Here is a 22082-nt window from a genome sequence, read left to right as displayed (position 1 = left end):
CACAGGCACTCACACACACCTGTGTTCACAGGCACCTGCACACAGCCCCACCTGTGTTCACACACACCTACACACAGACACTTGCACACGCACAAGCACCTGCACACACTTGCACTCACACGTACCTGCACACAGACACTTGCATATGTACCTGCACACACACACCTGCACATGTCTGTCCTCATGCACACGTATACACACACCTGCACAGGCACTTGCACACACACTCATGCACCTGCACTTGCACACACACGCATGCACCTGCACACAACTATGCTCACATGCACACACCAGTGCTCACCTATACCTGCACACACCCCCACACACTTGTGCTCACAAAAACACACCTGCACAGGCACATGCACACACACACACGTGCACCTGCAGACACCTGCACTCATGCACCTGCACAAAGACACACACCTGCACAGACGCACATGCACCTGCACACACCTGTGCTCACACGCACCTGCACGCAGACCCATACCTACACACACACACCTGGAGAGGGGGCACAAAGACAAGACCCGGGTACGGAGAGGCAGAAGCCCCACCAGCACCCTCTGCTTCTGGCGTCGCCTGGGAACCACCGTGGCTAGCCGAACCAAACGGAGCAAGCAGCAATCCCAAGGTTGCCCCAAATGAGCACACAAACTTCTGGGAGCTGATCTGCATCTTCTGGTCTTCTCAAGGGGGCCGACCAAAACATGGAGAGGACCAAGCAAGCAGGTGTATATCCTGTGGCTGCCACCCAACCCACGGCAAGGACAGGGTCACAGCCGCTGCCTCAGATAAGAAGGTTCACGAGCCACACTGCTTCCTAGAGTTAATTCATCCATGTGGGGTGCTTCCTAATGACAAAAATACTGTCTGCCTTGCTGCTGAGAGCTGTCTGGAACCTGATGTTCACAGGTGAATTTTTTTTTTTAACAACCGTGCTCCCCCATCTTATGGAAACAGCACGCCCAGATTACGTCCTGACCACTTCTGGTTCACATCGCCAGGAAGTGTGCACGAGCACAGCCAGCAGAAGCAGCCGGGGTTTATAAGACACTGCCTACATTCTGCACTTGAGTCTGGAGGAAAGTTTGGGCCTTCCCGCTGTTTCTCCTACCCTGTAAGGGGCAGATGACTCACCCCAGAAGTGGTCCACTTTGGTCTGTTCACGGATCAGAGACTCATCCAGCACGGGAGGCCGCAGGCAGGCCGCCCCTGACAGCGTGCTAGCAACACTCTGGCCTGCGGCACAGGACACAGCCTTCCTCGAGCTATGGTTTATACTAAGAGCTGGCTTGCTTGCACTCCTGCGCTGTTTTACTGTTCTAAGAAGAAAAGAATAAAAGGAACAAGTTTATAGACTTCTTTCCTATGGTAAATACAAAAGAATTCTATTTTACCAATACAAAATCTCTAAAAACAAATAGAGTGTTTTTAAGGCCATTTTCTTCTGTCTTCTCTGCTGTAATGAAATACCCATTGATCTAACACAGGAAACCTGAAGCTGGGGTCAGAGCGGCTTCTAAAATTGTACACACAAGACAATTTTCAGATTATTTTAGGCCTCACGACCCAAAAGTAGTTAAAATTTAAAATAATCTAATAAAAATAAGTTAAAATAAAAATTATGATTTATAAATTTAACTCCCCTTTCCAGAACAAGCGTGTTCACACAGATACCCGCTTAATTTCTCACTCACTGGTAAAGATGGAGCGGCAGTAAGGACAGCAAGGAAAGGCTGCAGCCTCATTTTGTGTACCCGTATTCAGCATAGACAACAAAACCACTGAAGACAAACTTCATTAATGTCAGCACCAGGCTGGATAAGACGACTCTGTCCTGGAGGGAGTGAGCCAGGACACAGCCACGTGCTCTTAACCGGAGTATGCAGTGCCCGGATACCGCCTAGGGCCTTGCCCCAGGGGAGACAACAAACTCGCTAGGGCACACACAGGGAGTCACTGGCGCTCTCCAACACACGTCCTGAGTCTGCGGAGGTGCAGTCCCGTTCTCCTGTGCTCTGCGTAACCCACAGTGAGTGTGCGGCACACGCGGCCTCGGCTGCCAGTGCCCGGCCCAGCTGCAAGCTGGCCTTCCACCACTGTCTTCACAGGGACTGCCCCAGTCTGAGCGTAAGATGACCATTCAGATGGGAAACTCATCATTCTTACATGAGCAACAGAACATTATCCTGAAATGGCAGGAAGACTTCGCACACTGCGTCTTCCTGGGTATGCACGTGTGACAGGCACACGGAGAGCTCAGAAATCAAGTGAACGCAATCACGATCAGAAGTGAACAGCTAAACCTCATGGATGCGTCTGTTAGGTCACACAGATTTCAATCAACAGACCAAGTGTTAACGATGCAGAGCTCAGCGCCACTCAACCATCTGGTAAGGCAAGGCCCCATAGATGACGCCGGAGGCCGGCTGTTGGTGCAAAGAGCCCGTGAGCTAGCAACCTTAGCCTGCACAAGCACCAGACAAGCCACACTGTCCCGAAGAAGGGCTACGACTTCAGGCATGTGTGTGCATGTGCACGCACACAGCCTTAGACACAAGAGTGTGATTTCATGGACCTGAAAGCTTGCTCACTTCGCTCGCACGGCATTCAAGCATGTCAGGGGACACGGGAAGCAGCGCTCACCTGGCAACGCGGTCCTTCAGGGACACAGCGCTGTTGGTGCAGGAATGAGCATCCCCAGCCTGGCGATCCTCCACAGCACACGTGGTGGTGACCAGCCGCAGACTACGGCGGGACATTCTTGGAGAATCGAACACGGGGTCCAGTCTGTGCTCAGCTTCGAAAGCCAGCGCATCAGAAGAGTAGCTTGAACTGGAAGGAAAAACACGGTCAGAGACGAAGAATGCAGACAGCCACTTCTGAAACATCCTCCTCACCAAAGAGTGAACACAACGGGTACTGATCTGCTCACCACAGACACACTCTGGCCACAGCATCTATGGGATCGAGGCTCCAAGTACCCAAATATCTCAGTCTAGAGCTAACCCTAACCTGTGTGAGGACGTGCTCACGAGAACCTCCACCTGGAACTACGTCAACATCCTTAAAGAGTCAGACTGCATTTACTAGCAGACTCTATGCCTGCCAGAGCAGTTAAGGACATGGTGACCACAGGACCACTAACCCCACAGGGAGAAAAGCGGCAGAATGCTGTGCCGTACGCAACTAACTCACCAGGAAGCCAGACACAAGCTGGTCACAAAGTCACTTCAATACCCCTGTACATAATCATCTCCAACTAAAAGATGCATACTTTTGTGCTGTTAGAAAGTTCTTCCAAATTGAGATGCCTTAACTAAGCATCTATCCTGTGCCTCCCCTGGGAAGGGAAGTGTACTTCCTGATCTGCCCAGACCATCCCGCTGACGACTGCAAGGTTCCCACCAGTGAGCACCCCACACTTACAGCTGGAGATGAGCCACGCTCTGCAGGCATGGTGCCGTGAGCAGAGGAGCATGGGCTGAGGGTTTCCTGGCCAAAGAGGGCAGCAAAGCGGGCAAGAGACAAACTTGGAGGCTGAGGAGGGGCTGCCTACCCCGCTGGAGGGGGGCCCCTGTCCTGCAGGTCTGTTTACCCACAGGGAAGCATCCAGGAAGCAGAAGGACAACAGCCCCACTCAGGAGAGCAGGCTGGGCTGAGCATCTAGAAACCATCAGAAACCATGAGGCTCTCAAGCAAAGGAAGCAAGCTAAGGACAAGTTTGCCTTATGTTTTATATTATATCAAAGTAAAAAAAAAAAAAGTATTTTCAGAATCACGTTCACCATAAATATATTAGATCTGATACTGAAAACTTTTCAAGCAAACCAGCAGTAAGTAAACACCAGCTGCTCCCACCTGCCACATGCACTAAGGGGTCTCAAACAGCCTCAGGAAGCACCCCTTCCTCACTCTCACCAGAGGCTGGGGCAGGGGCTCAGACATACCACACTCACCCACGCTGAGCACACGGCAAGGACGGAAGCAGAACTTGAGTACAATCTAAAGTATGGGTTATACTCTTCTTCCAAAAATATTTTATACAAGTACAATCTTAGTTTAAGAAAATTCTCTTCTTTCCAGTCAGAATTTACTGTGTAACTCTGGACCAGTCCCCTCCCCCAGCACACTCTTCCTCTTCATCTAAGGACAGCCATTTATGAAAAACCTGAATGTCAGAAGACAATGATATCCAAGTCCATCCACCTCTGTCCAAGCCCCAAAACAGGTGTGACTCTGGCCACTCTAGACAAACACGGAACTCGGTAGGTGAGTGAGCTGACAGGATGCAGCCCAGCTCACGGGCTCTGGAGGCCCCAGCCTGCGACACTGCGGCTGTCTGACGGGGGCCCAGGATTCCAACACAGAACCTGGAATGCCTTGGCCATCAAAAGAGTGTTCTAAACCCTGTCAGTGTGATTAGAAGGGCCTAGAAGAAGCAAATACAGGAGTGTTACAACAGCAGACAACTGGGAACTGTCCACCAGCAGGGGAACAGTTAAATGAGCCAGGCTACATCTGCCTAAATTCTGTAACATGATCATGAGAGATCTGTACATACTGTTAAACAGAAAAGGAAAAGACGCTAGTATCATTCTATTTATGTTACAACAAACTATAAAACAGAAGCACACGGGACATTTACTCAGTGGATCGTGCGCCACGCTGATCTCCAGGTCGTGAGTTCAAGCCCCACGCTGGGCCTAGAGCCTTCTTAAAACAAAAAACAAAAAAAGAGAGGGACCCCCTGGGTGGCTCAGTCAGCTGGGCAACTGCCTCTGACTCACGACGTGTCTGGTCCAGGGATCCAGTCCTGCCTCGCACTCCTTGCTCGGCGGGGAATCTGCCTCTCCCTCTGCTCCTCCCCCAACTCATGAATGCACACACACTTTCTCTCCCAAATAAATAAAAATCTTTAAAAAAAAAAAAAAAAAAAGAATGGTCTATCCCCTTAAAAAAACCAGAAGCCCACATTCGTATACACACACAGGTAGGGAAAGGCACAGAAGAGAGCGGGAAGGCGCCTTCAAACTGCTCACAGTGGTTACCTCTGGAGCAGAAAGCAGATGGGGCCTCAGGCCCTTTCAGTCTGAGGTGGGCACACTGAATTCCAAAGCAGGAGGGCTCGGAGGGAGGGAGGGAAGGAGGGAACAGCCAGCCATTCCAGGTTCTGAGTCTGGACACACCTGTGGGGCCACCTTTCCCCGGAGACAGGGCTAACACAGGCCACTTGGTCTGGGTCTCCGTGCTTACATGATGCCTTCTGGATGCACGCCAGGGCTGTGGTCCCAGGGCCACACCAGCCAGGAGTGCCCTTCTACCCTAGGCTGGGATCCCAACCATTATTCCTACAAGGTTCTTGCAGGCAGATGGGCCCAGAGCTGGGCAGAAAGGTGCAAACATCTGCAGGAGATGTGAGCCACCAGGCACCCAGCCCAGCCAGCCCCTCAGCCAGCGTCATGTCACAGCCCATTATTATAACTAGTATATAGGACGAGTACAGACACCCCGGAGATAATGACACACCTAATCCCTCAGAGCAGAGTGGAGTTTGGGTCCCTTATCAATGAAATGTTCTTTTAGAAATGTCAGTTATTTAGATGCACTTCTAATTAAAAGACTAGAGAACAATGTACCACAGGCTGAAGCCGCGAGCTGTAAAGGCCGGCCAGTGCCGCGCGGCTGGTGGTGCCAACCCCCTCCAGATCTGCAACATCATCACAGAGCAGCTCGGCCGCTGGGCAGGGGGACAGCGCAGAGCAAGTCCCATACAGGAATCTGCCCCAACCCCCATGGGTCCCAGTTCTTCTCTATGTGAGGCCTGCGGCCGCCCCTGAGCCAACCATCCATCACCCGCCCTTTGGGATCTTTTGCTACAAGGGTCCTTCAGCCTCACTTGGGTTCTGCCTGGGGATTATTGCCACAGCCCACTGGCCTCTTGGTCCCAGCAGTGGGGACCCCAGGACCAACCCAGCTGTGCCCCTATACCAGACAGCTGCCAACCCCTGGAAACCACAGCAGTGCGCTCCCGCCTCACCCCACCTCTACTGTAGGGTGCAGAAGGGCTTGCCCCTCCTCCTCTCCAGGAAATCGGGCCCCTCTCAGGCGAGCATAGGGAATGACTCCCATTCCTGTGGCCCTTTCCTCTTCCTTCCCCGCAACAGCAGACGCGCCATTCCAACGGCCATCTGTGTGCTCCGGGTGAGCTTTCTCTGTCTGGTGCCTCTTCCCTCCCCTGCAACCTCTGTGTGGCCCCCAACCATCAGCATGTAGACACCCTCCCATCTGTGCCCACCGTGCCAGAAAAAACAAACGTCAACAGGGCCGGCCCTTTCTCCTTCTCTAACCAGCCACACTGGCTAAAACGTTGTCTACACTCACTCAACGCGTTTCATTCCAACTCCTGCCCCCCGCTGCTGTGTTCAGGTTGTGTCTGCGCAAACTCCCATGGAGCTGCATTCTCAGGTATAGCCCTGTCCTCGGGACCCTCCTCGACACACTGTGGCCTCATGGCGTCTGTGGCAGAGACCGTGGTAGCACAGGGTGGCAGTCAGACCACTGCCTCCAGTGTGGGCTGCCACCTGAGCGGGGTCTCCTTGTCTCTGCAGGGGCCGGGGGGCGGGCCTCTGAGAACCTCGGCCTCCTGCTCAAGTCAGTGTCCCCATAGCTGCATCCCCATCGTGTGTGGAGCTGGGGGCTCCTCAGGGACACCAAACCAGATGCCAGGCCTCCCCTGCTAGGAAGGAAGGGTGTCGTCCTGCCAACGCACACACAAGCCCCGCACTGATCCAACCTCTGGTGATCTAACCACCAGCTCACAGGAACACCCAGAGGAGAACTTCAGAGGCAAACACTTAGGGAAAATGCAAGAATCCTGCTGATTTAAAACAAAGATGAAGATCTGAGAAACTGAGCAGTGACTCTCCGGTGTGTTACAGAGGTACCAGGGGTTGTTTTAAATTATTAGGAGCTGGGGCGCCTGGGGGGCTCAGTCAGTGAAGCGTCTGCCTTCAGCTCAGGTCATGGTTTCAGGGTCCTGAGATTAAGCCCCACATAGGGCTCTCTGCTATCTGGGGAGCCTGCTTCTCCCTCTGCCCCTCCACTTGCTTGTGTTCCCTCTCTCTGTCAAATAAATAAAATCTTTCTTTTTTTAAGGTTTTATTTATTTATTTGACAGGAAGAGAGATCACAAGTAGGCAGAGAGGCAGGCAGAGAGAGAGGAGGAAGCAGGCTCCCTGCTGAGCAGAGAGCCTGATGCGGGGCTCGATCCCAGGACCCTGGGATCATGACCTGAGCCGAAGGCAGCGGCTTAACCCACTGAGCCACCCAGGCGCCCCCACATAAGTAAAATCTCTTAAAAAATAAATAAAAATTTAAAAACTACTAGGAGCTTTGGGTGTGATATTAGTATTCTGGCTAATTGTTTTTCAAGTATCATCTTGGAGAGGGAGGGAGAGGCCTAGTGCCAGAAGCATGGAAACTGGGGGGAAAACAGAGGGCTTATTCCTGCCCCCCAGACTTTTACACTAATGGCAATCTCCACGGTAGAAAAATATTTTAATTAAGTAACTGGAACGCACAGGATGCTGGCGGATCCTCCATGCGCACAACGGAGACCACAATGAAGACATGCTGGACAGCTGTCGGCCAGGGATGCAGAGTCCCCAGCACTGAGGGGAAGGACCCACCAAGGCGGCCAGGTGGCTGGGGACTGTGGGGACCCCCAGCTTCCAGCAGAACTGGGTGATGGGGAGGTTTCAAAGGGGATACAGAGGTACAAGTGGAAAGACAAGAGGCGAAAGTCATGCGTGTGAGCCTCAGCCTTGTGCTCCACACCCCCCCACCGGCTGCCCCCTCACCATTTGACCCCCTCACCCCAGCAACCGGGGCACAGCCCTACATGCCACACCAATGCCCAGATCAGAGACTGCCACCCATCCTCTTGCCTACAACCCCGCCCCCGCCCCCAGTCCTACAGAGTCTCCTGCTGAGGGCTCTGCTCTCCCCACCCTCCCTTCCCCCATCTGCACCCTGGGGCCCACACAGGGACCTGCCCCTCCCACAGCCCCCAGCTCTGAACACCCTTGCTCTGCCCAGCACTCCCCAGTGACCTGGTCTCTGAGCAGCTCCCGTCCCCTAACCCGCTACCCACCTTGCCGGCCTCGGCACCCTTCTGAGCCCAAGCCTGGTCATACCACTCCTGGCTTCAAACCTCTCCCTGGGTCCCACTGCCCTCAGACACAGTCCAAGCTCACAGCCCAGCACAGGAACCACACACACCTCAGCTTACTTCTCCTCTGCTCCCATGGCCCCCACGCACGTGTCTACCTGAAGGGGGGTGGTGGGAGGGATGGTGGTAGTGCTGAAACTCACAGGGCCACGTCCCCAAGGGGAGACCTACACACGTGCATTTCTAAAAACCTATATTTAAAACAGGTTCTAAAGACTAAAAATAAGTTGCCAGGAGTAATTATTTTTACACTCTACAATACAGAGTAAGGAATAGTTTTACTTGAGTCGGCCCACTCCCTTTGTTCTAAAATATTTCAGGACTCTTGACAAAAACAGTCAAAGGTGACATAATCTAAAACTGTGAACTAAACACTCCAATTATCAAATAAGAAGTTTGACTAACACAGTTAAAAAGTACCTTTGCTAGAGGCGCCTGGGTGGCTCAGTGGATTAAGCCGATGCCTTCGGCTCAGGTCATGATCTCAGTGTCCTGGGATCGAGCCCTGCATCGGGCTCTTTGCTCAGCGGGAGCCTGCTTCTCTCTCTCTCAATCTGCCTGACTCTCCGCCTACTTGTGATCTCTCTCTCTCTGTTAAATAAATAAATAAAAATCTTTAAAAAAAAAAAAAAAGTACCTTTGCTAAAATACCTTCCAGTTTTCTTACAGTTTCTACTCTAGTTTTATCCTTTAGAAGATTAGCCACTGGAAAACTTCACAAAGGCATTTTCCTCGTGTGCCTTGGAGGCCCCGCCCAATGCTGTGCTGTCTGGCACTAGGCCAAGCTGCACAGGGCTTCAGCCTCGTTTCCGTGACCCCTCCCACCCGGTAAACTAGCCAGGCCTCCCAGACCTCAGTATCAGGTCAGGAACAGCACAGAATGCGGAGCTGCAGGAACTCCTGAGACCTGGGGCTTCATCACAATTCTGTTCTTTTTTTTTTTTTTTTAATAGATTTTATTTATTTATTTATTTGTCAGAGAGAAAGAGAGAGAGCACACAAGCAGGCAGAGACAGAGAGAGAAGCAGGCTCCCTGCCGAGCAAGGACCCTGATGCGGGACCTGACCCCAGGACCCTGGGATCATGACCTGAGCCAAGGCAGCGGCTTAACCCACTGAGCCACCCAGGCGTCCGGACAATTCTGTTCTGATACCTCCTCCTCTCAAAGGCAAATCACTTTCCAGGTTATTTCTGTTAATTTCAAATATCCCGCCATTAATACCAGTCGCAAAACCCTACCCATAACCACAAAGACTTACCCGGGAGACCACAGCCACTTGGGTGGGGTCTACAACAGGACATGGGCAATGACTCACCCTGAGTCACCAGAACGTTTAGTTTTCAAAACAACCTCACCATCTCCATGGTGGTTTAGCAGTCTCCTAAAGCCGCAGTACCATAGGAACTTGGCAGTTATTTTCCCTTTCAAAAGACAGCATTTGGCTGCAAGTGGCAAGAAGCTCCCGTGGAGGGGATGGCCCTCCCTGGCTTTTATGAGCAGACAGGTGACAGAGGACGAGGACGAGGACGGATGCAAGCGCGCTCACCTGAGGGCATAGGTGTAGCCAGTGTTCTCGGGCACGCACTGAGGAGGGGTGTACATGTGAAGCCGAGAAAAATCCATGGTCACGGCCTCAAGTCATACTGCAGAAGTGGGGAAAAAGCAATGCAGGGTGTTAACAGGGTAGAAACACACAGACAAGTCTGTCTGTTGCAGCCAACCCAGGGCACATACTTGGGGACCCAAACATCACCACCACAGTTTGAGTGAGACAAACTAACAGTCGTTGCTTTTATTGGTTAGGCAAAGGAGACAAAATTTTCTCATAGTTAGAAGTCCTTCTGTTTAGTTCCCTAGAATGACAAATCCACAGGAGTGAAAGGGAAAACCCTAGACTACTCACTCATAATTATGACAATTGGGGCACTTTCCAAAAACCAGGGAGTGATTCAGACCCTTTTTAAAATGTCTTTTTAAATTCCTAAAGGCATCAAAATGTTCTCATTCTCCAGCACTAAGTTTTCATTGTTTTTTGTTTTTGTTAAGATTTTATTTATTTATCTGACAGACAGAGATCACAAGTAGGCAGAGAGGCAGGCATAGAGAGAGGAGGAAGCAGGCTCCCTGCTGAGCGGACAGCCTGATGCGGGGCTCGATCCCAAGACCCTGAGATCATGACCTGAGCCGAAGGCAGAGGCTTAACCCTCTGAGCCACCCAGGCACCCTAGTTTTCATTGTTATTAAATAAAATAGAACGGCCTCCTAATCCACGGTCAAGCACTCATTCTAGATGCTGTTTGCCCATGCACCGCCGAACAAGAAGACTGCAGGCTGAATGACACATGAGCTGAAGGCATGGCTTACACTTTTATTTTTCCCCCAAAGAACACTGATTATCTTTTAATTAAAAAGGTTTGGGGCGCTGCTTGGGTGGCTCAGTCCAATCAATCTCAGGGTTTTGAGCTCAAGCCACATTTGGCATAAAGACTACTTAAAATTTAATCTTAAAAAAAAAAAAATTTTTTTAGGTCACCTGGGTGGCCCAGCTGGTTAACCGTCTGACTCTTCATTTTGGCTCAGGTTGTGAGATTGAGCCCCTAAGTCAGGCTCCCTCCTCAGAGTGAGGAGTCTGCCTGGGATTCCATTCTCCCTCTCCCCGACCCCCCCCCTCCCCAAAGTGCACATGCACTCTCTCTAAAAATAAATAAATATTTTAAAAAGGGAAAAAAAGGTTTGGGGGCGCCTGGTGGCTCAGTCATGAAGCCTCTGCATTCAGCTCAGGTCATGATCCCAGGGTCCTGGGACTGAGCTTGCATCGGGCTCTCTGGTAGGCGGGGAACTTGCTTCTTGCTTTCCCACTCCCCATGCCTGTGTTCCCTCTCTCACTCTGTCTCTTTCAAATAAATAAATAAAATCTTAAATAAATAAATAAATAAACAAACAAACAAAAAATGGTTTGCTGTGCCCAGGAGGCTCAGTCAATTAAGTGTCCAACTCTTTATACCAGCTCAGGTCTTGATCTCACATAAGTTTCAGCCCTATGTTGGGTTCCACACTGGGTGTGGAGCCTACTTAAAAAAAAAATTTTTTTTTAATTAAAAAAAAAAGTTTTGTTTTCAGATTGTCATCTAAATTTCTTTGGAATGACTCAAACTTTCCTCTGGCTAAAAATATTCTCTCTCACACAGTCTCTCACACGCACACACACATACACGCACACACACCAAATTAAAAATAAGCAGGGGCGTCTGGGTGGCTCAGTCCATTAAGCTTCTGCCTTTGGCTCAGGTAACGATCCCAGGGTCCTGGGATCGAGTTCCACATCGGACTCCCTGTTCAGTGGGGAGTCTGCTTCTCCCTCTTTCCCTCCTCCTCACTCGTGCTTTCTCTCTCTCAAATAAATAAAATCTCTTAAAAAAAAAATTAAAAAACACACGGTAGTGAAATGGTTCATAACCTATTACTGAAAAATCTACAGAATAAAAATTAAAAATAAAAACCAGCATGGACAAAAAATATTTATGTGTAAATGACTATTTTCTCGGAACTAAACCAAAAGTACTCTGATTCACACCATTTTCTTTGAAAGAGTCCAAAACAATTTTTTTTTAAGTGGGCTCCACACCCAGTGCAAACCCCAACACAGTGCTTACACTGACAAGTCTGAGATCAAGACCGGAGGGGAGATGCCTGGTCGGTCAGATGCATAACTGAGCCACCTGGGGGCTCCACGGATGTTCTTTATGGAGTTAAACACAGAAATATTAACTACTAATTTCAACAAACACCACAAAACTCCTCATTTCCACTCCTCATTCTTCTCAGAGACCCAGCCACTTGCCCGTGAAACATCCTTTAACATGCGCTCCTCAGCCTTCCGTGGCACTGGAGTGCACACGCCAACGTCTCCGCACAGATCAACACACTATGGCATTACCCGTGTGCTTGCCCACCTGCTCCCCTGCCTAATCTCCCCCAGGGCCTACTCTAGCCAACGCTCAAGTCCAGGCGCAGGGGCAGCAGGACAGCAGAACCAAGCGCATTCCTGCCACGTTCCCTCCCAGCAAGGCTCCCGGCACGCCTGGCTCCCTGGCACCTGGCCTAGAGGACCGACAGCCGCCCCCCCGCCCCCCCCCCCCCCCCCCGCCCAAGCTCCACCCCAGCCGCGTCACAAAGGCTCCTGACAACTGTGGGCTGAGCATTCACTCAACAGGCAGCCATGAAAGGCCTGGGAGAGGGACACTGTAAATGCCCCATATCTATCCTCATTCTCCAGAGGTGACCATGGACTAGGTTCTTATTCCCTATTAGTTACCCACTGATTAATGGAACCCCAACTTCCCAACTTCATTCCCACTTAATATTCTCCAACACCTGCATTACCAACGTTAAACCCCAGCAAAAAGCTGTCCTAATCACTAATTTCTACCAACTGTGCTACAACTGGTGTCTGACACACCCTTAGTGACCACATCCCTGAAGTTTACAGAGGTCACCATTACAAACAAACAAGGGCAGAAGCCCTAAAGCCAATACCTGAGCATTCACTTCCAAGATCAAGACCAGGACACAGAGACATTAGAGCCTGCTGCTAAGGACAGGGCGGAGTCCTTGGATCTGGGCTCCGGTCCCAGCTCCGCCCCTACTAGCAGACTGTGGCGGGGGGGGCCAGCTCTCCTGACAAGGCCGCTGAGGACCCAGGAGCTCCAGCCCATGACTCAGCACAGAAGGGGAGCTCAGAGCCTGAGGAAGCCCTGTGTAAGAACTCACAGACTCATTTAAAAAGTTAACATTTATATGTTCTCACATTTTCAACCACCTGAAAGAGATTCTGGTTAGTTTCTAATGGTGTTTTCAGAAGCTAACAGGAGGTGTAAGACCAACTACAGCCCCATTTTTCAACCTGGTTCTTCCCATCAATGAGCCAGATGACAAGGCTGAACCATACCACCTCTAGCCAGGTTTCAGGTAGGCCTTACACCACAATTTAAAAGCTAATTTAATTTGGGGGCACCTGGGTGGTTCAGTTGGTTGACTGTCTGACTCCTGATCTCAGCTCCTGTCTTGATCTCAGGGTCATGAGTTCAAGCCCCGTTTGGGGTCTGGTTCTGGGCATGGAGCCTACTTAAAAAAAAAATTTCCTAAATAAATAAACTGAATTTCTTGTCACTGAAATAAATCCAACCAAAGAAGCAAGCACAGCCACTGGCTATCATGGGATCCCAGGAATGACAGAATTCCAGCAGCGACTGCATCAAAAACGTAACCGGTGAGAACCGGGAGATACAGCAGACAGTGGCAGATTCCTGGTAAAATGGGCCAGGAGAGGAGACATGGACATAATAACATGCCCAGAGAGGACACCCTCCAAAGGACCAGTGCAGAAAGACACCAGACTCTAGAAGGCACACCAGGCAGTGTGGCTCTGGAGGAAAGGAGGACAGGAGGGGACAGTGGAGGGCGTGCAGAGGGGACCACGATAGGCACTCAGCAGCTGCTACAGCCCAGGCCCAGTAAACACGCGCCTACCTCTTCCAAGTAGTTCTGATTTCACTCCTCGGACCACATGAAGTGCATCCAGGTACAGAGCCATATGCAGAGCCTGACCTGTGGCCCAGGGGTGTGTTCTAGCCACAGCTTAGTCCACAGGACATTTAAACCACTTCTCCCCTGGAGAAGCACTAGAGGACCAAACACCCACAAAGCAGAACTACAAAGAGGCGGGACCCAGAGTCTCCGAAGGAAGGGATGATGGGCTGCTCTCTTCCACGCTCACTGCAGCAGAGTTCCTGGATGTGATGGTGAACGGTCCTGGAATTTACCCGGTGCTTCTCTCCACTGATCCTGCTTTCTCCCATTTTCCCTCCCCCGTCCCCTAACCCTAATACTTAAACCACTCTTCAGTTCCCTCCATGAAACGTGCACATTAAATACAGAGAAGGAAAATGAAATAAGGTGGCAAGAAGGATGAAATGAAATCGTGTGTGCAAGGCAGTGCCTGGCACACAATGCTCAACAGTGAGCTTGAGGGACGCCTGGGTGGCTCAGTTGGTTGGACGACTGCTTTCGGCTCAGGTCAGGATCCCGGAGTCCCGGGATCAAGTCCCGCATCCGGCTCCCAGCTCCACGGGGAGTCTGCTTCTCCCTCTGACCTTCTCCTCGCTCATGCTCTCTCTCACTGCCTCTCTCTCAAATAAATAAATAAAATCTTTAAAAAAAAAAAAAAGTGAGCTTGAACACCTGGTAGAACGGAGTTATACAGCTGTGCTCTCAATCCTTTCAACATTGCTTTTCTTCTGAGTGAGCAACCGCTGAGATGGAGATCTAACTCACTCCCAGGTCTAAAGGCAAAGACCACCAGCAACATGGACAGCTCTACCAGGAGCCCACAGGTGGGAAGTCAGCCCGGACCTGTCAGACGCATGCCAGAACTCCCAACAGCAAACGTGCAACTCGGGTTCTAGATCCACTGATAACTAAACGGGAGCACTGAGCAATTTCAAAACGCTGCTCCCAGCCTCCATGTCCATCCCCCGAACACCACAGCCTTCCTGCTGGTATCAGGGCCCTGACTCTACTGGCCCCAGCCTGAGACTCAAGGGAAAGCTGAGTTGCACTCATACAACAGTAGATAAAAAAGCAGATTGAGGGGCGCCTGGGTGGCTCAGTGGGTTAGAGCCTGTGCCTTCGGCTCAGGTCATGATCCCAGGGTCCTGGGATCGAGCCCCATGTCGGGCTCTCTGCTCAGCAGGGAGCCTGCTTGCCTTCCTCTCTCTCTCTCTGCCTCTCTGCCTACTTGTGATCTCTGTCAAATAAATAAATAAAATTTAAAAAAAAAAAAAAAAGGCAGATTGAAAATGTCTTCAATGGCATCAGAAAACCCTGGAAAGAATCTGAGGCTGACATTCTGCAAATGCATGTGCTACAGAAGAGGGGCCCTGTCCAGGTTCCACTGTCCTCAGAGTGCTCTGCTCTGGCTGCTAGGACCTTACGAGGGGCCACTGCAGGCCCCAGGTCCAGAGCCCCAGGGCAGGACTTTCCCTGCCTGGGCAGTCTGGGCAGAGTGCACAAGGGCGCCTCCTCCATCCTGGTGAAAGAGAGCTTCTTTTTTTTTTAAGATTTTATTTATTTATTTGACAGACAGAGATCTTAAGTTGGGGAAGAGGCAGGCAGAGAGGGAGAGAGAGAGAGAGAGAGAGGGGAGGAAGCAGGCTCCCTGCTGAGCAGAGACCCTGATGCGGGGCTCAGTCCCAGGACCCTGGGATCATGACCTGAGCCGAAGGGAGGCTTTAACCCACTGATCCACCCAAGCACCCCTGAAAGAGAGCTTCTTCAGGGCGGGCACGGAGCTGCCATGTCCAACCAGGAAAAGCACACGTTAGGGGCCACAGGGCTGAGTGCAGCATCTGCAAGCAGAAAAGATCACTCAGTGTCTCCTTGTACCTCGATCTACCTGCAGCTAAGAGAACATGCAGGCTGGCAAGCACAGGAGGAGGAGAGGACCTCTGTTCAGGCTGAACTTCAGTTACAAACCTGAGGACTTAAGAACCTTTACAAATATGCAATTCTTAGTAGGGTTCTAAAATCAGAATCTAAAAAAATGTTTAGCGGGGCGCCTGCGAGGTTCAGTGGGTTAAAGCCTCTGCCTTCAGCTCAAGATCATGATCCCAGGGTCCTGGGATCGAGCCCCACATCGGGCTCTCTGCTCAGCAGGGAGCCTGTTTCCTCCTCTCTCTCTCTCTCTGCCTGCTTCTCTGCCTACTTCTGATCTCTGTCAAATAAATAATAATCTTTAAAAAAAAAAATGGTTAGGGACACTTGGTGGCTCAGTCGGTGGCACATCTGCCTTCAGCTCAGGTCATAAACCCGGGGTCCTGGGAGCGAGTCCCACATCCGGCTCCCTGCTCAGCTGAGAATCTCACTCTGCCGGCTGCTCTCCCTGCTTGTACTCTCTCTCTCTCTCTCTGGCAAATGAAAAAAATAAAACCTTTAAAAAAAGTAAAAATTTTAAAAGTTTACAGAAAGTTATAAAATCAGAGTTAAGATTCTTTTTTTAAAGTAGGTTCCCCAATGAGGGGCTCAAGCTGGCGACCCTGAGATCAAGAGTCAGAGGCTTAACCCACAGAGCCAGCCAGGCACCCCAGCGAGGTTTCTCCTTCAATGCCCCTTGAGTACATACTGCTATACTGTCATCATACGGTAGAGATAAAAATATAAAGCTGTTTGGTTCTTGAATATTTTAACCAAGAATGAATTTTAGTGCTGTGGGCACATACAATTTGAATTTTTTCTATTTAGAATGTCTGTACTAATCTAGTTAACAATCTAGAAAACGTGCCTGAAAAATCTCAAAACTTACAAGTGTCACACAAGGGTTAAAAACAGAGCTTTGACTGGGTGGCTCAGTGGGTAAAGCTGCTGCCTTCGGCTCAGGTCATGATCTCAGGGTCCTGGGATCGAGTCCCGCATCGGGCTCTCTGCTCAGCAGAGAGCCGGCTTCCTCCTCTCTCTCTCTCTCTCTCTCTGCCTGCCTCTCTGCCTACTTGTGATCTCTCTCTGTCAAATAAATAAATAAATAATCTTAAAAAAAAAACAAAACAAAACAGAGCTTTGAGGAAATGGCAAAGCCAAAGACACAGAAAAAACTAACATCTCTGAAATAATATTAGCACACAATATTTTCTTAGGAAATGCTATCTGTTCTTAAGAAACACTGGAAAAAGGAACCTCCTTTTTACCCCTGGAGGCCCCAAGTAGCATTCCCTAGTCAACAATACATTTTTTTATTTTTTAGTGACATTATCTGTTTATTTGACCGAGAGAGACACAGTGAGAGAGGGAAACCAAGCAGGGGGAGTGGGAGAGGGCGAAGCAGGCTCCCCGCCGAGCAGGGAGTCAATGTGGGGCTCAATCCCAGGACCCTGGGATCCTAACCTGAGCCAAAGGCAGATGCATTACCGACTGATCCCCCAGGCGCCCCGACAGTTATATTTTATTGAACAGTGCACAAAGCACTGGGTTTACAGAGATGGGTAGGTGACAAATCAAACTTTCAGCTGATTTGGTCACTGACAAAGTGGCTAAAACAGAATGAGCCCAGGCAGAAGAGGCCAGTGCCACCTCATGATCCGAAATCCTCACAGAGGACCTGCTGCGGGTCCCCCTGAGGCCAACGTCAGAACCTGTGGCTCTTGCCCATAACCCGTCCTCGGGGACAGAAGCCATCAAAGGGGACAGCGATAGCCAGAACGTTCCCCCAGCACTTGGCACAGCTCCAGACACGCCATCTGCCAGGGTGCCGTCGTCCCTCTGGGACACTGGGCGCGGCTAGCACGGGGTTCCTGTGGTCCCGTGACCGGCCAGCAGTGGGCGCTCAACAGACCTTCCAGAGAGGTCCCAGGGCCAAGTGCACTCGCAGCAGAAACGACATTCTATCACCTGGGGCCGACATTCTATCACCTGGGGCCGATCCTTATCACCCAGAGGGCGGCTGCCCTGGCTGTTTCCTTTGTCGTCCTCTGCAAAGAGGGTTACTTTTCAAAGTAAAATGCCAAGGTGGCCCTTTAAAACTTAGAACTAATTTTTTTTCCTTTCAAGACTGTATATAAGGTCAAGGTGGTCCACACAGGGCGTAGCATTAGCTACAACTCATCAGCTGCGGACGACACGAGGGCTCATCCTGCCACGTGCCCCCCCTCGGTGCCCACCACCCTAGAACCACATCTTAATGTAACTGTCCCGCTCAACAGGAATCCTGTTAAACCTAAATACTGTAGAGACTAACAAAGACATCAGTTATCTTTGTCTACATAACCAAAAAAATCTTAATCTGGTCTAAGTAAGACCATAAAAAAGATAATAATTTGGGTTAGAAATGAGTGTTTTCCAAATGTCATACTCAATGTAATTACTTCTACCATAAAAAATAGAAAACTGGTGTTCATCTGTTTTTATCTTAAGCAGTAAAACAATGTTTACAAAAAACTGTGATTTACACTAAGTGAGGACCCTAAAAATGAACTGAGTAAAACAGTGAATTGGACACAAATGACTAAAACAAAAATACTTGAAAGCTTCACAGAACGCTACATGTTTTACGTATACACACACACATACAGGAATATGTTTTTGTTTTTGTTTTTTTTTTTAAGATTTTTAATTTATCTGACAGAGATCACAAGTAGGCAGAAAGGCAAGCAGAGGGAGAGGAGGAAGCAGGCTCCCTGCAGAGCAGAGAGCCCGATGTGGGGCTCGATCCCAGGACCCTGGGATCATGACCTGAGCCGAAGGCAGAGGCTTTAACCCACTGAGCCACCCAGGCGCCCCTAGCCTTATAATTTCAACAACTAATCCAGTAACTATTATCTTCCGCAAACAGTTTCTTTGTTCTCCATCCGTGAAGAGGTATGGGCAGGCAGACCCACGGGTTCCATTCAGGCTCTGTCGCCCAGCTAGGAGAACCCGGAACAGAAGGGAAGGACAAGGTCCTCACACCTCCGGGCGCCGTCGACAGGAGTCTCCACAGCGCCCAAGCCCAGAGTGTTACTGGAGGGTCAGCCAGGGAGTACCCAACCTGCTCGGTGCTGCCTGGCACAGAATAAAAATACTCAAAGTCAGTTATTAGCAGCAAGTCTGTGCTGAAAAACAGTGTCCAGCCAAGGCCGGGTGTTTCCTTCCTTTTTTGGGAAATGATGAGACAACAGCAGGAGAGGTAGGCCGATGGGCTTGTTTACAGAAGAGAACAGCTCTGAGTTTTAGGAAAGATAATTACTCCTAAGAGAAAACAGTTATCACATGCTTACCTCTCCTGATCAAAAGTGCCCCAGATCTTTTTAATAAAACACCCACTGCCTGATAGTGGTATTATCCTAGTATTTCAGCAGAAGCCCAAAGTCAAATTATTTATTCTGTCCATGTGAACATAAAAGGTCTTCGTTCTGAGAGTCCAGAAAGCATGACCACAGGGTTGCACAGTGTCTGTTTCAACCCGGAACGCACTCCATCTCCTCACAAGCGGCAGTCACAGGGGCTGCCCACGACGCCATTTCCATGGCGAGATGCTGTCCCTGCGGAGGGCCATCCCACAGTAGCACTGCACAGTGAGTCTGGGGGCCCCTCCCACGGCTGACGGGGCCCCTCCTGGCCCTTGTAGGGCCGGACAGTGTGACGACTTCGACGTGGGAAGAAGAGAGGGGGTGCTGCCTTTTTCTTACTGTCTGACGGGAGGCTGACCGTACGCATCTCATCCGTGTCTGGGACACCCCTGCCTGTCACGGAAGCAGTCTCTAGTGACTCGGGCTGCACTGCCAGAGGTTCCCGCCTCTCCCGCTGGCTCAGAAAGGCTCCCTCCAACCCAGCAACATGCCAACAGTCTGCTATGGATTCTACTGCTCATCTGGGTCCCTCATCCGTCCCTGAGTCCTTCGCGTACAGCGAGGTAAGCATCAGGAGTGCACGCTGAGCACGTCTGCCGGGATCATCCAGCGCACCCATCAGTCTGGCCCTCCCCTCCCAGGGGGTCACCCCCTCTGCCTTCCGGCTCCCCCTGCTGCTCCATCTCCTGCCAGCTTCCAGCAAGCACTGACTAGCTCCTGCCCTCCAGCCTTGCCCCCTCTAGCTAGAATACTGCCAGGAGGGGCTGTCTACAATCAGAGGGACCACCTCACCGCCTTCGCATCCCACCATGGCTCCCTAGCACCCACAGACAGGGCCCAAGAGGCAGCCTGCACCAGACCCTCCATCCAGACGTCCCACTTATCCTCTCCATCTCCCAGCAATCCACAGGGCAGCTTCACTGAGGCCCTGGACCCAGACAGCCCTTTTCTTCTGACCCCAGGTACACAGTTCCTCTGCTCCCTCCTTGGCTGGGAGGCCATCCTCCCAGCCTCATCCCTCCGTCTCTTTCCACCCCACTTGCTCCTGGCTATCTTCTGCTCAGCCTCAGAATTCAGCTGAGAGTCCACGTGCAGGAAGCGCTCCTGGAGCCCCAGCCCCGCATCCAAGTCAGACGCTCGCTTTAGTGCTCCCTCCAGCACTCATCACTCCACGGAGACCGTAATCACCACTTACTAACAAGTCTTCCTCTCTGAGGAGACCTTGCGCTCTGAGCGCGGCCCCCGAACATCACTTCAACAGATCAACACCGTGTAGGCGCCTGCAGAGCGGGGAGAACTCACTGCTGTGCGGGTTCCTCGCTTTGCCTATCACCCGAAAATCCAGCCTCCGCTGCTCATGTGACCACACCTGGCAAAACCGTGCCGAGAGCGATACAAACGTGTGATAAGCAGGAAGGGTCGTGCACACCTGGGCCCCCTTATTCTATCTCCTAACAGACTCAAAGTGCTTCTCACTTGTGCTCATCAGATCAGAACAGCTGTGTCAGCTGTGTCTTATTCCACCTATAACTGGGAATGCGAATTAGAAACAGCAATCACAGGCTCTTATTTGTACTGCAAACGCTTAATCCACACGAGTTCTCAATAACCCTTCTCATGCTGTCCCCACAAACATGAAGCAGCAGGCTCAAAATCGGTGTCTTCTGGTCCTGAAAAGCTCTGCAGCATAGGTAGCAAGTGAAGAACTCATCAAGTTGATCTGTTTTCCATATTCTAGATGTAGCTCACATCATCCAATAATACTGCCAACGACTGGAAAACAAACCAACCAGGCAAAGCACACCTTTGTTTTCAAGCTACACATGTCCCCAGGGGAAGCGGCTCCTTCCCCATGGGGAGCCACTCACCTATACTTTACCGCTCTCCATATGCATCAAGGACCCGCACTCCTATTACGCACAAAGATCAAGAAGTGTGCCTTGCACAGCTCTTATCTCCTAAACTAAAACGTGCAACCCAGGACCACTCGCTGAGTGCACCTGTGACTAAATGGTCAACAAGGCACCCAGATAACAAGCATGGTTAGTTTCAGATGTGATTCAAACTGCAAAACTGCCTAACAAATGACCCAAGTCACTTAACGAAATAGAACCAACAAAACACAGCATAAGCGGCAGGGCCATGTTCTGTATTCCCATCTGCCAATCCTGCTCATTTTGACCCAGTGCAAGCCAACGGTTTCAAAAGCACATCCTAGGTTCAGTCTCCTCTACCCGAAATCAAGAAGGGTCAGCAAGCCAAAACAGCCATGAGTTCCAAATCTGGGAATGGAGGGAGCAAGAAAGGAGGAGCACGGTTACCCCAGTGAACTAGATGGGGCTGCAGCTTGGCTCCCACAGCACTCCTGCTGGGACACCACCACTGTCTGGCTCCCATGTGCCCTGGAGCCTACATGTGGGCGTAACCTTCCACCAGGTGCTCAGGCCGACCACCCCTGCATCTCAGTGGGTCTCATAGGTGCCATGACTCCCCGCACTCTTGCCTCCCCTCAAAATATTCAGGTGGGAGCAGGAGATGCAGGGCTAAAAGATGGTTCCCTCCCATGTCTCTTCTACCAAAAACTGTTGCCTGGCGTTTGTAATTGTGAGCAAATTCAAATTGGCTCTACTTTCAGAATCTGGAGATCATCCGATCATCATAAATTCAGAACCAGGAACCAATGGCTATGAGCAGACACTCCATCAAACGCCAGTGTTCCCTGAAAATAGGTCACCCAGTAATTTCCAGTTGAAAATGGTACAATGAACAAAGATGGTAGCTCCCACTCTCTTCTGATACCCCTCCTAAAATGAGATTGTTTCCTAAAGGCACACAGCCACAGATCAAAACCAAACCAAGAAAAGACAACAGCAAGAAACCTGGAAGGTAGAATGCAAATTAACGAAAACACACCTAAGCCAGAAAAAGCTGAGTCACAAGCTTGCAAGGAGAAGCACTGAGAAATGGTCCAACT

The 22082-nt window shown here is 50.7% G+C and overlaps 1 protein-coding gene across 18 annotated transcripts in view; it reads right to left on the bottom strand.

Annotated features, from left to right (window-relative positions):
• SUN1 (Sad1 and UNC84 domain containing 1) overlaps positions 1–22082 on the bottom strand; it is a 54912-nt gene that overhangs the window by 28540 nt on the left and 4290 nt on the right. For 9 of the 18 annotated variants that reach the window (XM_032327733.1, XM_032327730.1, XM_032327734.1 and 6 more), the window contains exons 2-3: positions 2647–2835; positions 1138–1322 (exon numbers count right to left, since the gene is read on the bottom strand). In XM_032327733.1, coding sequence (XP_032183624.1) covers positions 1138–1322; positions 2647–2762 — 301 coding nt within the window. In that variant the 5' untranslated portion in view covers positions 2763–2835. Of the gene's footprint in view, positions 1–1137; positions 1323–2646; positions 2836–4209; positions 4235–9780; positions 9878–12187; positions 12331–12770; positions 12848–22082 lie in introns of those variants that run through there. The other 9 variants (XM_032327735.1, XM_032327749.1, XM_032327750.1 and 6 more) reach the window with 4 other exon arrangements.

The sequence above is a fragment of the Mustela erminea genome, chromosome 20, assembly GCF_009829155.1.
Source record: "Mustela erminea isolate mMusErm1 chromosome 20, mMusErm1.Pri, whole genome shotgun sequence".
Taxonomy (NCBI): Eukaryota; Metazoa; Chordata; class Mammalia; order Carnivora; family Mustelidae; genus Mustela; species Mustela erminea.
Note: the sequence above shows the minus strand (reverse complement) of the source record. Positions and strands in the feature narration are given on the sequence as shown.